Source organism: Ictalurus punctatus, chromosome 12, assembly GCF_001660625.3.
Source record: "Ictalurus punctatus breed USDA103 chromosome 12, Coco_2.0, whole genome shotgun sequence".
Classification (NCBI taxonomy): domain Eukaryota; kingdom Metazoa; phylum Chordata; class Actinopteri; order Siluriformes; family Ictaluridae; genus Ictalurus; species Ictalurus punctatus.
In genome coordinates, this window is record NC_030427.2 from 19,658,749 (window position 1) to 19,676,210 (window position 17,462).

At 39.5% G+C, this 17,462-nt stretch overlaps 1 protein-coding gene across 6 annotated transcripts in view; it reads right to left on the bottom strand.

Moving 5' to 3' along the window:
- Positions 1 to 2,701: 2,701 nt before the first annotated feature.
- Positions 2,702 to 17,462, bottom strand: part of cnot3b (CCR4-NOT transcription complex, subunit 3b) — a 28,375-nt gene continuing 13,614 nt past the window's right edge. For 2 of the 6 annotated variants that reach the window (XM_053684166.1, XM_053684165.1), the window contains exons 8-19: positions 14,624 to 14,843; positions 14,328 to 14,455; positions 14,144 to 14,197; positions 13,085 to 13,955; positions 12,837 to 12,942; positions 12,382 to 12,523; positions 9,546 to 9,642; positions 9,250 to 9,294; positions 5,490 to 5,760; positions 5,220 to 5,352; positions 5,000 to 5,125; positions 3,510 to 4,319 (exon numbers count right to left, since the gene is read on the bottom strand). In XM_053684166.1, coding sequence (XP_053540141.1) covers positions 4,221 to 4,319; positions 5,000 to 5,125; positions 5,220 to 5,352; positions 5,490 to 5,760; positions 9,250 to 9,294; positions 9,546 to 9,642; positions 12,382 to 12,523; positions 12,837 to 12,942; positions 13,085 to 13,955; positions 14,144 to 14,197; positions 14,328 to 14,455; positions 14,624 to 14,843 — 2,292 coding nt within the window. In that variant the 3' untranslated portion in view covers positions 3,510 to 4,220. Of the gene's footprint in view, positions 2,817 to 3,509; positions 4,320 to 4,999; positions 5,126 to 5,219; positions 5,353 to 5,489; positions 5,761 to 9,249; positions 9,295 to 9,545; positions 9,643 to 12,381; positions 12,524 to 12,836; positions 12,943 to 13,084; positions 13,956 to 14,143; positions 14,198 to 14,327; positions 14,456 to 14,623; positions 14,844 to 17,462 lie in introns of those variants that run through there. The other 4 variants (XM_053684167.1, XM_053684169.1, XM_053684168.1 and 1 more) reach the window with 4 other exon arrangements.

The window sequence follows — 17,462 nt, forward strand, 5'->3', positions numbered from 1 at the left end:
TCTTGACATGTATCTGTGTTGTGCTGCTGCCACGTGATTGGCCGATAAGATAACTGCATGGCTGTCCTAATAAAGTGGACAGTGAGTGTATACAACCATTGTAATATATACAACTCCAGATTAAGATTAACCATGACCATCGTTCTCAAAGTGGGTTTTCGGACCCCCAGTGGTCTGTCAGGGGGTCCACAATCTTCAAATATTCTTAATGATTGAAATCACAGCCCAATATTATCAAAGTTTTATATTTATTGTCAGGTTTACCATTATTAGTCTTTTTGACCAGCCACTGAAAGTGAATGGGTTTAAGCCAAAACTCAATACCTCAAAAACAAATACACCTGTAAATAACGTTAACTTGAAACTAATGACAATTTTAATAAAGCATGTTCTGCAAATACTTCATCATATGCAGTGCCCTCCATTAATATTGGTGCCCCTGCCATGTGTGTGTAGTTTGCATGTGTGTAGTTTGCCTGGTTTCCTCCAGGCATTCCAGTTTCCTTCCCCAGTCCAAAGACATGCGTTGTAGGCTGACTGGCCTTTCCAAATTGTCTGTAGTGTGTTAATGTGTGTACGATTGTGTCCTGTGATGGGTTGTCACCCCATCTAGGGTATCCCCCACCTTGTACCCCGAGTTCCCCTGGGATAGGCTCCAGGCTCCCTGTGACCCTGTGTAGGATAAGTGGTACACAAAATGGATGGATGGATGTATCTTTGCCAGATCAAGAAAATGTTGCTAACAATAATAGCCACCTAATAATATTGTACTCGATTTACTTGTTATATTCAAGAAAGATCTGAAACTTTGTCATCAGAAATGTTATCAGAATCTATTAAGAAGCTGGGATACCATGCTGCTGCTAGTCAAAATTAGGTCATTTTCATTATAAAGCCTCTATGATTTCCTGGGAAATTTTTCTTTTAATAATGATGGAGAATGCTCCGTTTCAGAACGTCGAAACAATACTGCTCTGTGCACAGCACAGTGGCTACATAGATAAAAATGAATTTTTAAGTGTCTATGAAATGACTTGAGAACCATAATTTGAGTCTGTGTCTGTTGATGTGTTAACTTTTGAAACAGTGAGTTAGGAAGGGAGCATTTTGAAAGCATTGACTGATTTCCATAACAGTCTATAGTGTTTCAGATAGAGCAGAGAGCAGAGTAGAGCAGAGGTTTCCACCCACCTCGCCTCGATTTGGTACAAGGCCGTGGGTTGTTACCGCAACAGTTTTTTTCCGCGCTCCTCCGCACTAAGCATCATGCAGCAGTGAGGGCTTAAGGGTTAACACAAGGTAGTGAAATAAAACTGTAGGTACAAACCAGCTTTGAGCCAAGATCAAGATTTTGAAGCAGGAATGAGCAAGGGGAAACACACACACACTTCAACCATCATTTCAACACACACATGGTGGTTTGGAAGGAGAATGAAGGCACAGGAAGCTGACCACGACCCATATTGGATGCTAATTAGCTGCTATTTTAAAGCAGTACCCCTCTGTGGCATGGCAGACACATCCACAGGTGATTGCTGAAGATAAATGGAAAGCCCGGCCTTCCTTAAAATTTAATTTTCATCACTCTTGGTGAAATTCAGTATTTTAGCTAATTAAAATATCAAATGTCCCACTGCAATATTGGGCTGTTCATCCATTTAACATGAATTGTTTTCAGTGGACAGAACAGCCTGGGTGAAAATGCTAATAGAAGACAGTAGAAGCACTGCATAGTTTTCCATAGAAAAGAATCTCTCGTTGTTTATTGGATGCACCGCTTCGCCATACCATGATTGGGTGACCAGTGAAACCTTGTAACCAACTGATAATTATTAACTTATTGTTAGAGTCAGGTGCTTTCAGGTGTGACTAAGCCCCGTTTTATTTAAAGAACAGGGAGCGATCTGTCCTCAGTTTGCTAAAGATCACATGGACAAGCCAGAAGGTTATTGGGAAAATGTTTTGTGGACAGATGAGACCAAAATAGAATTTTTGGTTTAAATGAGAAGCATTATGTTTGGAGAAAGGAAAACACTGCATTCCAGCATAAGAACCTTATCCCATCTGTGAAACATGGTGGTGGTAGTATCATGGTTTGGGCCTGTTTCGCTGCTTCTGGACCAGGACGACTTTCCATCATTGATGGAACAATGAATTCTGAATTATACCAGAGAATTGTGAAGGAAAATATCAGGACATCTGTCCATGAGCTGAATCTCAAGAGAAAGTGGGTCATGCTACAGGATAATGGCCCTAAGCACACGTCATTCTACCAAATCATAGTTAAAAAAGAATAAAGTTAATGTTTTGGAATGGTCAAGTCAATGTCCTGACCTTAATCCAATAGAAATGTTGTGGAAGGACCTGAAGCAAGCAGTTCATGTGAGGAAACCCACCAACATCCCAGAGTTGAAGCTGTTCTGTACTGAGGAATGGGCTAAAATACCTCCAAGCCGATGTACAGGACTGATCAACAGTTACTGGAAATGTTTAGTTGCAGTTATTGCTGCACAAGTTCGTCACACCAGATACTGAAATCACTCACAGATAGGTAATATTGGCTCATTTTCCTCAATAATGCTATAAAAAAAACTGTGCTTACAATGTGCTTGCTTTTCCTTAAGGCGTGTATCTTTAGTTTTGTGCTCGTCGTCCAGTAAAACGTGTTCAAAACTTTATTTTAAAAAAATGTACAAACAAATTATTTGAAAAGTAATCTTTATTAATACTTTACAATCCTTTACTTCATTTTATTGTCTTGTGTAATGTTCTTGAACTCCTCTCCACTTTGCAATTGTCATTTTTTTATGCTGCTCCTTTGAAAATGGAGGGGAAAGAGAAAAAAAAAGACACGAGATGAAAGAATGCTCTGTACATCACTTTTTTCCAGTTAGGAAAAAATATATATATAATTCACATTTTAATTCTCTTCCATACAGTACGCTCAGAAAAGGTAAACGTAACAAAAACTAGATGAGGCACATGGCCACTCGTCACATAGGTATCATGCACCATGTTTAATGGAATTAAACAAAACAGAAGTCACTGATTACTTTTTACTTTCTTCAGATTAGTTATATCCAAGATGGCAAGGCAAGTTCTCATGGGGATGGTGGGGAGGGGGAAGGGATAAATGACTGGGGTGACACTCCAAACATTGGAGAATATTATAATTAAGAAACTTTGTGAAATGAAGCAGATTGCTGGCGAATAAGGTGAAAGTAATGGGGGCTATTTAGTCCCTTATGTGACTGTAGTGATGCTTCAGAAAAGCATGCCCTTTTTTTTGTGAAAGTCCAGAAACAAGTTCATCTCATACTGACCAAGGGCTTTTAATGATCCACAAAATATTTTTTCTTTTAGTCAGTCGAAATTAAGGTTTTGTATGATCCATACACAATACTGTGGTCATGCAAACCAAGTCTTTTATTACCTTTTTTTCCCTGAGCCTCAGTAATGGGTGCAGGTCCAATTCTGAATGGGCAGACATGTTTTTTTTTTTTTCCTCCCTCTCTCTTTTTTTTTTTTGTTTAGTGCTGGTGCTTTTCATTCCAATTCTCTCTCACTCTGGGCAGTGTCGTTATCTTTAGTTAGAATTAGGGGCTGGATGGAGTGGGGTGGGATACAGATTGTAATTACTCTTGAATATTGGATTGTTGTATAATAATTTGGACAACTCTAATTTTAAAATGTCCCACTGTATTTAAAAAAAAAAAAAAAAAAAAAAATGCTTAAGGTACAAGGAGGAAGCGAATGGAATTATTGATTATGGTTTCGGTCAGACATCAAATGCAAGCCAGTTCATTTCATCCAGCTTTAAAATGATGACAACTTCAAGAATATGCAATTGAATTTGGTCTCCCACAGTTCAGTATTCCTTGTGCTAGAACAGATATTTAACATTTGCTTGTGCACTATGAATCGTACCACACAACCTGACTTGTGTTTGTCGTCATCTTACTGTGCTGGATGAAATTATTTTAAGCTTGTGTCTCTTTGGCTCAAGAATGCTCTGTCCAGATTTTACTAAAACAAGGTGGTAAGTGGAAAAAGTACTGGGCAAGTGGATTTTGTAGGTACTGTGAGAAACTCCAAAGGCAATATGCACCAACGAGACATAAAACAGCTCGCTACAGCATCTGAGTCGCCACACCACATGTGCGTGAGAGTGCGGATTCAGTCCAGGAATGTCAACAGTAGTCTGCAGTTCTTATTGTCCGTCACTGGAGGTCCCGGTCCTCAAGATACCTGTACTCAAACGTGAATCCTTCTTTCTTCCTCTGGCCCCACTTCTCGTAGTCAAAGTAGATGTATGTCCCCTGAGGCACAAAAGAAGGAAGGGGAAAAAATTATTCTATCTGCCTAGAAATGTTAGCGTCAAAATGATTCTCTTATATCGGGTCATTCCATTTCCGGTCACTTGAAAACAAAAAGGATGAATGAAAAAGATCATAAAACATTTGCAGGTCCAAACTAGACTAGACTTGACAACCAGACCTAGTTTAGCAAGACCAGCATGTAACCTTTGTAGAGTATAGTCATTCACTAAAACCCTAGAAAGGATTTTAATATTATTTAATATCATTATTATAATATTTTAATAAGGTGTAATTAATGTTACACATGTATAAATGTTAACAGATTTTATTGTTCAGGTTAAGATGTTTCTCTTTCCCTCTCTTTTTTTTTGGTTTATTTTCCCTTATTCTCTTAAAAATCAGAGGTCACAAACCTTCCTGGAAATCCACCGTCCTGCAGGTTTTGTCTCCAACCAAAATCTAACACCTGTTTTAGCAGATCAAGAACTTCTTAAGGCAATAATTAGATGGTCAGGTGGGCACCATTGTGGTTGAAGCTTTAAGTTTTCAGGAAGGTAGATCTCCAGGAACAGGGTTGATGACCATAAAAGGTTTGTCTACTTTTCAGATCCACTCTACATTTTGTGCAAACAATGAACCTTGTGCAATTTTACATACACAGGCTAGCCAATGGGTCTCACCTGCTCAAACTCATCAGTGATGGTCTTAGGCTCCTCGTGCCTCTGGAACCACATCATGTACTTTGTGTGGAACCTCCACGACTGCTTTTTCAAAGCTTTGGCTGCCAAATACTGAGCCTTTGTGCCCTACCAATACGAATAGATATGTATTAGTTATACAGTATAGTATATCTACAATTCATACAGTGTCTGCACAAGAAGCAGAATAATGAATGCCTACCTCAAGGTAGTAGAAAATGAAGAAGAGAGTCTCTGTAGACAGCCTCTGGTAGAAGTCCACACAGTCTGTGTGTGGTGGTGGCACCTGGTGATGGAAAGGCAAGGTAGGACAGGGATTCCTCATCAGGTACTGCCTGTGTGTGGAAGGAAGACAACAAGGGTGCAGGCAGCACATCAGCAGCAACATCAAAAGGTTATGGGAGTTCATCACAAAGAACTAGAAAAAGCACTACAAGATATAGTTAAATATCATACCAAAAATATGACTAACAGCATTATCGTTGGAGACACAAGCCTGGAGCAGTTTGCCATGTGTATCTGTGAAGACCAGATGAATGTATACCTGATCCTCTCGGAGTCTGACGGGTGGGGCATGTGTGTCCAGGCTGCCTCTTGCATAATGTGCTGGTAGTGCTGCTCTTTGGAGATGGGGACAGAACCCAGAGGACAGACACCCAGTGATGGAGGAATGTTAACCTCTGAAAGAGAAGACTGGGGGGCTGTAGGGGGACCTGACGGAGCAGTGGAACTAGGGAAGATATCTAGAGGAGGAGAGAAAGGTTGTTCTCAACTACAGGAATATACAGTCCCCTTCAAAAGTAATGGAACAGCAAGGCCAATTCCTTTGTTTTTGCTATACACTGAAGACATTTGGGTTTGAGATCAAAAAAATGAATATGAGATGATGGATCACAATTATAGTTTTCCTGATATTTACATACAGATGTGTTAATCAGCTTGGCACCTTATATTTGAACCCACCCATTTCTCAAGTGGTCAAAATGACCACTTGAAAAATGAATTAATTATTTATTTTAATTAAAATAATGAATTATTTTAATTATATTTAAATAATTAACAGCGCTGAATGTCTACTCTTGGATTGAGCCATAGGTTTCGCCAGTGAGTACTGCACTTTTTTTTTTTTTTAATAAAGTGACCGACCAGAGAGCTGTCTATGGGAGAAAAGCAAGCCATTTTGAAGCTGAGAAAAGATGGAAAATCCATCAGAGCCATTGCACAAGCAGAAATAAAGGATCTGCTCATGATCCAAAACATACAAGCTGATTGTTCAAGCATGGTGGAGGTAGTGCATTGGCTTGGGCTTGCATGGCTGCTTCCAGCATAGGCTCACTAATCTTCATAGATGATGGTAGCAGCACAGTGAATTCAGAAGTCTACAGAAACAATCTGTCTGCCAATTTACAGAGAAATGCATCCAACCTGATTGGGAGGAACTTTATCAGGGGAGAAAAGTGGAAGGTTTTAGACTGGCCAAGTCAATCACCAGACCTTAACCCAACTGACCAGCATTTCACCTCCTGAAGAAACAAACAACAACTGAAAGAAGCTGCCATATTACAAAAGAAGAAATGCAACAGTTTGGCGATGTCGGTGAGTTGCAGGCTTGTTGCAGTTATTGCAAGCAAGGGATATGCAACCAAATATTAAGTGTTATTTACATTAAGACTGTCTGTTCTAATACTTTTGCACACCTAAAGATTGGGTGGTCTGCCACCAAATGTGCCCTGTTCCAAGTTGTTTAACATGTCTAGATGTAAATATGAGGAAATGAAAGTTGACATTATGATCTATTGCCTCAATCATCTTTTGATCTAAAACCCAAATGTATATCAAAAACAGAGGGGACTTTACATAAGATCCAAAAAAAACATTCAACATAAAATCAATCTTTAGATGACCCCATCTATGGACCACTTGTTTTATGCATCCCTCTATACACAGAACTTCTTGATGATGTTGTCACTATAATTATGGGTGTTATTCAAGGATATTCTGAGCAGGGACTAACTCAGACTCTGTCCCAAAACAGCAGCCTAAGCCATGTGGCCTCTCAGGGCCAAAAAAAATTCTGAACCATAGCAAAGATCCTGTAAGAGCTGTAATGTCACAAATTTTTCGTTTGACTACCGCATTAGTTTATCCTTTTCTAATTGAGAGTAAACTTACAGCTTGAAGGTACTCCACTTACCTTGGCTTTAAGCAACCTTCTCATTCACTGGTCTAATACATATTAGGCTAAAGAGGTTAAAGAAGTTCCGTTTGCAGGAACAAATAGACGTAACAGAAACGGAAATAGTTATGCAACAATTTAAATTGTAGTTACGGTGGGATTTTGAATTATAGATTTAACCACCAAGAGCAATCAAAACACCGTGTTGGATGCCTTGAGCAGATGAAAATTGTGAAAACAATTCACTTCCATTCAAATCTTCGCACTGCCCATTGAAATGAACTAGATCGGCCTCCTTAAAGTCTCCATGAAATGGCTTTTTAGCTGTGATGTGATTATGCTGACATATTTCCTTCTGACGTCATGGTGAAGTGCTCGAATGACCGCTTAAAACAAACCTGATAGTAGCTTAGCAAGCTAGCTAAATATGGAAAACAGCAAAGAGATTAATGAGTGCTGTTTACTTACTCTTAATGCTGGAGAAGCTCTGGCAAAATCATAGTCTTGCTTATTCTCAGGAAGCGACATATTCCAGTATTGAAGTGGTGAATATTGAAGTGGTGAAACACCTCTGAAAAGCGCCTGCCACATAACCGAGACCTTGTGCAAATTCCACCCTCTTCAAAACAGAAACTCAGACCTTTTATTTCTTTTCACTATCAAAAATTTTTGGAAAAGGGAATAGTGTACAGGATGATGGCATAGCCAAAATCGCACAGAATAACCACGTTTGCTGTTTTTGCATTTAAATTGGACGATCAAGGATTTGCATAAATATTAAAATTATACAATGTTGGTTTCTTCCCAGGAAGTAATGAAATATAAGCTATGTTTTGTATTTATTTTTTTTTTGCCTGTGTCCATAAGACTAACAGACAGGTCCAAAAAGCTCTGAACCACCATCTTTGATTTCAGGGGCACTTTAAAGGCTTTTTGTCAAACATTCTACTGAAACTGCCTCATTCAAGAGTTTTCCACTCATGCAGTGAATCACAACTAGGCCTGTCACGAATATTATATAATCGCCTGATCATGCTTTTTTGGTGCTCACTATATTTTCCACAGTTGCTTTCATGTTGCATTAAATGGAGTATGAACTGATAAACATATCCATTAGGCTGATGCAAAAAATGTGTGTTACACACCAACACCACAAAGCTAAACATCTGATCGATCACACCATCCAACTGGCCAGGAAAGGAACAAGCCAGTCAGACGTACTATTTCTTCCTGGTTACTGGTCATTCCAAAGGCTTTTCACCAATTACATAAACATTCAATTCGATTTCATCTATATAGCGCTTTTAACAATGGACATTGTCACAAAGCAGCTTGACAAAAATTCGGATATAAATTTGTCCCCATTGAGCACGCCAGAGGCAATGGTGGCAAAGAAAAACTCCCTGAGAAGACATGAAGAGGACTCAAAAGGGAATCAATCCTCATCTGGGTGACATTGGATAGTGCAATTAGACATCATTTCTCTTCTATAACTGTGTACTATAGAGTCAAGCAGTGCTCAGCTATGAGCATCAGTCTTTTCTGATTTCATTTGAGTTTTAACTTTAAATCAGTCATATCAAACAAAGTGAAGCAATCGACTCTTCAATGATCGAGACTTAATGAGTGTAACTGTTTTTGGCAAGCGCAGACTTTAGGCTATGCAAGGATGAGCATCCACAGCCACCTTTAGGGTAAATACGTACACATAGTTTAAGTAATCTTAAAGGGAGTAGAAAAGATGAGAGAGTGGAATGGTTTAGACAGCAGACATTCAAACAGGAGTGATGCATTAGTAATGTTACGGGTTACTAAAGTTAACACAACATCCCTCTTTACACAGACCCTGATAAACAGCTATAACACTAAGCATGAAACATGGATGCATTGTAAACAGACTAATCTTAGCTTAAATTAGATCAATCAAATAGTGATTTATTTATTTATTTATTTTTTTACAATGATTACTCTGATGATTAGAACATTAATAATTATTTGCACAACAATTAACATACATTGAGCTGCATTTGAAGACTGGGTGGAAACACTGGCTTACCTGAACCATTGCACACTCCTGTATTCCAATCTCCAACTTTGTTTACTGGAAATTAATTTGTTAACCTTTAGCTTTGATCAAAAACATTTGTCATGTATTACTTAAACAGTAATTGTCTAACCTTTAACAGCCCTATTAACAGTGCATTCAAAACTTAATTTTCATTTTCTGTTCCATGTTTATGTGGAAATTCCACTTCTATGTGCAAACACTCATACATTCTTGGTCATTTCAGGAAAACAGAATCCATAGGGGCCTTACAAAGATGAGTGCATGTGGGTGTATTGTATATTCACCTCCAGTGAGATGTAGCGCAGAGAGTTCTCCCTCTAAACCTGAGCCCTGAGCCGCTCTCTCTGCCATCGATTTTAGAGAACTGAGCGGTTCCTGAGGCTGAAAAAGAAGAAATAGTAGAGACTCAAAATCCGTGTGCATGCAGGTGTGTGCACAGTGCAGTAACAAAGATACTAATAATCTGCAATAATCTACAAAAGCTGTGATGAATGCAATTTAAGGTCACATGCATTATAGACACTACCGCTGTTTCAATGCTATGAAATAAAGGCTACCACAGCATAACAACTGGCACTTAAGGTTGATTGAGGCATCAACATAGTTTTGTCTTTTAGTACTGTTCTCAAAGGATGAGAGTTTAATGGGCATGGCAGAAAGGACTGCTGCTCTGAATCATTACTACAAAATTATTTGAAATTACAATGAAATTGTAGTCTACTTAGTAGTCAAGAAGTTGTAAGTGAGTGAGTGCAACTTGCTAAAATTTGGTAGAATGGGAATTAGTTATGCCAGGGGTGTCCAACCTTGTGCGCAAAGGGCTGGTGTGGGTGCAGGTTTTCATCCCAAACAAGCAGGAGCCACGCAGGATAATCCACTGAACTGCAAGTTTACCTGATTAAACAGATGGAATCAGGTGTGGCTCCTAATTGGTTGGAACAAAAACCTGCACACACACCACACCTTTCTGGATAAGATTCCTAATCATACTAAGGCAGGTACTACAGCTGTGGTCTTCAACCCTCTTCCTTGAGATCTACCTTCCTGCAGGTTTCATCTCCAACCACAATCTAACACACCTGATCAAGAACTTCTTAACGCAGTGATTAGATGGTCAGGTGGGCACCATTATGGTTGGATCTGAAGTCTTCAGGAAGGTAAATCTCCAGGAACAGGGTTGGTGACCACTGATCCAAGTGATTATTTCTCTTTTTGATGCACACTTTGCTGGGATCCAAAAAAATTATTTAATTTTATTTCTGTAGAGTGTTGCTTCAAAAGGAGCAGGGGAAACTAATCATGCTCTAATACATTTAAATTTGATGTGACACAGCAAAAAGAGAAATAACCACTAGAGTGTGAATACTTTCTGGAGGCACTGTATATAAACAGGACAATAAGTGAAAAAGCATAGAGTGTGTACATTCTTCCAGACATGATAAAAATGAAGAATTTAACATGAACAGGACCAGCTGACCTTGATTTTGGATCATTATCGGGTCATGGAAACTACTCGACTAGCTGTGTTTCAATAGGTATAATGACTAAAGTAGCATCTACATTTAGATGGGAAAGACGTCAGTAAATAGGGTTGGAAACATGTTCGTACCCAGTGTGATATGTAAGGAAAAGCAGAAGAGCAGCCATTCTATACGAGAAGTGATCAGCTGTCAGCAACAACAACTACTACACAGAAAGGGATATTATAGCAGGGTTGTAGTGTATAAACTACTCATTACCAAGACAAATACTCATTTGAGAGTTTAATAAAACCAAAAAAAAAAGGTCTAATGAACCTTATCTGTCTGTGAGGCTCCATTCGAGAGAACTTCAACAGTTACCCAGTAGCTAATAAACTAACGAGCGAGTACAACCAGATGGAGCTGGTAAAATATTCTCCTCTCTTATTAATGCTTGGAAGTTAATTAGGGTATTACTTTGGTTGCTAATTAGTAACTTCCTATTGTAACCAAGGCAACACACTCCTGCATTAGCTGTCAGCTTGTGCAAGTTCATAGTACAGCTAGAGATTCTCAGAGGAGCTCCGAATATCTGTGTGCTCTCATTTTCTGCACGCTGTCCTGAAGCATATGACCATGACCCCCTAATCATTAATGTTGCTTATAAAATAGTAACACTGACTTAATGTCGTGTTAAACAATAGTAGGCTATTTTTCCTCTCACTATTTCTCATGTATTGAGCACACAGCGCACCCTGCTCCCCATTCAGCTACTCATAACAAACTGCTTTAATGTTTATGCAACGCATTTTCATGTGACGGAGTGGAACCGGTAAATAAACATCAATTAAATCAATATCCGTTTCTTGCTGCCGGTGACAAGTGGTGACATTTTGAATGCGCCTTCATTTGCCTCAAAATGTTTATAAATTTTATGCACTCGAAATGATTAGAAGGTGCGCTCAGCTCACTCTATTCTTTATCAAAAGCTAAAAATATCAGTGTAAAATAGCTACTCATAAATAGGCCTGTCACGATAACTACATTGACTTATTGTACGATATATGGATATGACCTTGATCATTTTTGCTGATGTCGATGTTGCCCATGAGAATGGTCCGCTGTCATTATACAGTAGGAGAGCGGCCTCTAAAGGCAAAATAAAAACCATCACTGAAATATTGTTGTGTTATTTGAAGTGTTCTTTGATTCATTTGGATGTCTCTGTTTTTATTTGTTATTTGGAGCATTACTATTTGGATGTATACCTTTTATTTACTCTAATACTTATTAATTGTTAATATATAGATGTTTATATAGGTATTTCATTTAAAAGTACGGTACATTTTCATGGTACAGTCAGTACTGTTTATTTTTGTAATGAAGTTCAGCAATATTGTACTTTGAGTGTTATGTTTTCATTCAGTACCAATTTGAAAACCTATTGGTTGATTAATCGGCTCTTGGAGATGTGTGGTCATCATGCACACGTTTGTCGAAAACCGAACCAAAACATCACAAAAAAGCCACCTCAAACCCACTGCAGCTTAAGTTGGGCGGAACCTGGATCATGCAACAGGACAATGATCCCAAGCACACCAGCAAATAAACATATGAATACATACATGTGTGTGTGTGTGTGTGTGCGTATGTGTCTGACCTTGATGGCATCAGCCGCTTGTGTGTAGGAGTGAGGTCCATTCAACAAGCTGCCCCCACTCGGATTACTCTCACTATACGAGGGCGATGGTGAACTGGTAGGAAGAGTCATAGACCCCAGAAGGCTGGACCCACTGTCCTTACTGTTATGACAGGATGTAGAGAAGCATGCATGGCATTTAAGGTTTAACTAATTAAACTGGATACGGATGATTAAATAAGGGCTAATTACAACCATACATTTGATAAAGAAATTATACAAAAAAACATCAATATGTTGCATAATCCAAACATATTCCTCTAATGTGTGGAGTTAAAGTGGAGACTGAAAATGGAAATTTTGCAAGTGCTATAGCACACAACCTACACCCCACACTGCATGGAAAAGGCAGTGCTAGGCTCTAACCGTGTGCAAACTCATCAGCCATTTTACTTATAAAAAAAGGCTATACTCACGGCAGATTGGTTGTGGAATTTAAGGATGAGGGTTGGTTATTTTGTAACTGGCTGGCACTGTTGAGGGCAGAATCAGATGTGCTATCTGCTACTATGGCACTGTAGGCTGAAAAGAATGCGGGGTGGGATTAAAGGCTCGGCTAAACAGCAATATTTGAAAGAAGGATTCCGTTTAACTACATCTTTTAAAGACACAGCCTGATTTTATTGCTTATATTTATAGAATAATGATTATAACCATCACTTACTTGTGCCTCCATTCTGTTTCTGCCCACTAGGTGGCCTTGGAAGCCCAGAACTGCCCACAGCTGTTGCATTTCCTGATGTAGAGTTTCCACTGTTACTCCCAATAACGCCCACGCTGCTCGCCTGCACCAGTCCTCCTCCAACAGGGCTGGGCGTCACCAAGGACGAGGGCTGCACTGCAGTCTGTGTGGTTCCCAGACCTAAGATTGCACTGCTGATCCCTGTAGTGCCTGGTGCTGACCCCAAGAGACCTGTTGAAGCATTGTTTCCATTTGTGCCAGCTGGTTGTACTCCACTGGAGTTTGTGACATTGGCATTAACTGTGGCATTGGCAGTACCGGATGCAGCGGCCTGGGCGTATGGTGCTGGGGTGGAACTTTGCAGGGGCCCTGACATGCTGTTCCTGGATGCTGGCATCCCTGAAAGGCCAAGGCCAGGAATCTGGCCAATGCTACTGGTGGTTGGCGCACTACTCTTGGCTAGGCCCAGGCTAAGAGCATGGCTCAGGCTGGAAGCTGGACTTGGAGTGAGCGGAGGCTGGGCCTGGTTGCTTGGTGAACTGATATTAGAAGGAGAAGAGGTTGATGTAGGGTTGGGTAAGAGGATATTTGAGGGAGTTGCTGAGGCAGAGATGCTGGATTGGGAGTTGATGGCATTTTTGGACTGCATTTGCTGCTGGATGGCGGAACTGTAGCTGCATGAGTTTTGTACATGGCCTCCTATATTGCTCAGGAGGCTGCTGCCCCCGACTGCCGAGATGCTGCTGCTTGCCATGGTCGCCAAAGACACCACTAAGGTAGAAGAGGATCCCGAACATGACGAGGATGACGAGGATGAGGAAAGAGATGATGGATTGCCATTCTTTACTGGAGACTAAGAGTGGAAGGAAAAAAAAAAAAAAAAAAACAGTAACCAAATATCAACCATCAAATAGTTTTTAATGTATTTGATGGATAATATGATGCTCCATCTATCAATGACCACTGTTTCATGACTGCTAGGTTTTGTTGCTACATACTGTAACAGAGTCTAAATAAATGAGAGGATGTTTTTAAAATTACCTGACTGAATTCACTATCTGTGGAACGACCTCGCTTCTTATCATCTTCAGAATTCTTCAGGAGAAAAAAGGGGGGGGGGGGGGGGGGGGGGGCAACTTACTTCTTTTAAAACATTAATAATAACTAATTATGATTTTGCTCATATGTGAAGCTGTAGGAAATGCCTTGATTTGTGCAAACTTACTGTAGTGCAAGTAGCTGGGGATGGAGGAATTGGGGAAGATGAAGTGGTGGATGTCGGTGTGGGACTGGAGTGCTGGAAGATTTCATCCTCCGTGTGAGTTGGAGGAGATGTGGCGACCAATGGCTGGGCTAAATTTTTTAACGTAGAAATACAAAAATACCAGCATATTTATTAAAAAAAAAAAAAAAAAAAAAAAAAAAAAAAAAAAAAAAAAAAACACAACTTATGTTAACCATAACCACTCCAATTTTAGGCTTTAAGAGTAAGGCAAGCAAAGAGAATCTCCTATAGCTTACATATATCCTCCAGGTCCAGATCATCGTAGAGGAATTCATTCTCCTCAAAGTCAGGATCCTGAGAAGAATCAATGTAGTACTCCACGTCGTCCTTGATTTTGCGGATGGAATCCACCTGTACCGAGTCGTTATCTAGCATTCGCAAAATGGTCTCCAGCATACGAATGTGGTAGCGGTGCCTCTCAATCAACCTTTTCAGCTCGTCTATCCGATCCTGCTTCTGATGGAAAAAACAGAGAGAGCTGCCACTGACCCACAGCTTAAAAAGGGAAAGACATAAAAAGTCATTTTTAACAAGAAGGGAAACTGAATAATCTCATGTTAAAGAGTTCCAGTAAAATTTCTGAAAAAAATAACAGTCTTAGACAATCTGATTTAGGGAAAAAAAAGCAATGTTTGGTAACTAGCATATTTTACAAAAAAACAAAAACAAATGGTGGCTTGGACTTACAGTCTCCTTGAAAGTATTGGAACACCAAGGCAAATTCTTCTGTTATATACACTAAAGAAATGTGTCTGAGATCGAAAGATAAATATGAGACTGATCAGAGGCATTGCACAAACATTGGGCATAGCCAACACAACAATTTGGAATGACCTTAAAAAGAAAGAAACCACTGGTGTACTAACAAGCTGACATGGAACAGGTCAGAAAAGGAAAACAGCAGCAGCTGATGACAAACATTGTGAGCACTGAAGAAAAACCCAAAAACAACAGTCAGTGACACCAACAACCTACACAGGCAGGGCTGAAAGTATCACAATCTACCCTTCGAAGCAGACTTCAAATGCAGAAAAATAGATGCCATACCACAAGATGCAAACCACTCATCAGCAGTAAGAATCAGAAAGCCAGATTGGAATTTGTAAAGAAATACAGAGATGAGCCACAAAAGTTCTGGAACCAAGATGAACCTCTAGCAAAATTATGGAAATGCCAAAGTGTGGAGAAAGAAAGGATCTGCTCATGAGCCAAAACATACAAGCTCATCTGTGAAACATGGCAGAGGTAGTGTAATGGCTTGGGCTTGCATGGCTACGTCTGGAACAGGCTCACTAATCTTTATTGATGATGGAACTCATGATGGTAGCAGCAAAATTAATTCAGAAGTCTACAGAAACATTCTGTCTGCCAATTTACAGAGAAATGCATCCTATCTAATCAGGAGGAAGATCATCATGCAGCAAGACAATGATCCAAAACATACTACCAACTCAACAAAGGACTTCATCAGGGGGGAAACAGTGGAAGGTTTTAGACTGGCCAAGTCAATCACCAGACCTTAACCCAACTGAGCAGCATTTCACCACCTGACAACAACTGAAAGAAGCTACACTACAAGGATGGACAAGCATCACAAAAGAAGAAACCAACAGTTTGGTGATGTCAGTGAGTCACAGGCTTGATGAAGTTATTGCAAGCAAGGGATATACAACTTTCATTTTCATCAAGACTTCAAGTCAAGTGGCTTTATTGTCATTTCAACCATATACAGCTGGTACAGTACATCGTGAAATGAAAACGTTCCTCCAGGACCATGGTGCTACATAAAACACCACACTAAGTACGTGAGACAATACAGTACTAAATAAGTCCTACGCATTTCTACATAGCCTTATCTGTTCCTATACATTTACTCACCTAAAAATTGGGCAGTCTACCATCAAAGGTGCAATGTTCTAAATTCTTTAACCCATCTAGATGTAAAGATCATGAAATGAAAGCTGACATTATGATTGTCTCATTCATGTTTTGATCCCAATTTCAAATGACTTCAGTCTATAGCAAAAACAAAAGTATTGGCCTTGCCGTTCTAATACTTTCAGAGGGGATTTTATATGCAAGTCAAAGGCCGTAACATTTTGGACAAGGGCTTACTTGAGTCAAATGCTGTCAAAACACACCTTTGTGCTTATTTCATCTATTGTACAGATCAGAGCGCTTGTAGTGCTCGGAAATTAAGAAGAAACCACTGGATATGTTTGAACTCTAGTTTCCACTGCAACAATTAAAACCATACGCATATGTTTGTATGAAAACTACTGCTAATTTTTTTTTTAATTCCTTTTTATTTTATTTTATTTATTTTTATTTTTTTTTTTTTTTAAGTTTGACACTGAATGTCATGTAAAATTCCTTCAAGCCTGTTTTAGCAACTGAGGTCCAGTAGCCGAGAATAAAAAAAAATTCTTCTAGAAATGGAGCAATAGTCTTATGCAGTTCAAGGGAAATGTCTGTGGAAGTTGGTCATTTTGCCGGAAAATCACTCACCAAGCCTTGGGAAGCTCATAGCTGAAAGCCCCTATGGTTCTCAGTTCAGGGGAAATTATGGTACAATACAGTGTCTTTCTATGGTACAGCCATCAGTGATTATACATCAGGGTTCCTCAGTGGCTTGTGAGGCAAACCACAGAAAAGTGCTCCATATTATTTAACTGCCAACACAAGATGGAGACTCGCATTTGGGCCATTTGGATGCTGTTGGGTTTTTTTAACAACTGAAATACTCAGACAAAATGAGAAAGTCTATTCATTCCCAATGGGTGACCATGACTTTATGAAGCCTGCTGTCTTTGCACCCTTGTCTTGCACAAAACCTAATGGCACTAACCTTTTTGACTGTGTAACACAGTTCGGAATCAAATGAGTGCAATCAGTCGTCTTTTCAGAAAAACAAGTATAACAATCCCCACTGCTTTCTCCGGTTTCTCATTTATAGCCTACTAGTAAACCTCCATCACTACCTGGTAAAACTATACATTTTTGAGGCCTGATGTTCTGTTCTGTCACTAGTATAGGATTCATGAGCATGTTTGTGTCAGATGAAGGCAAAGATGC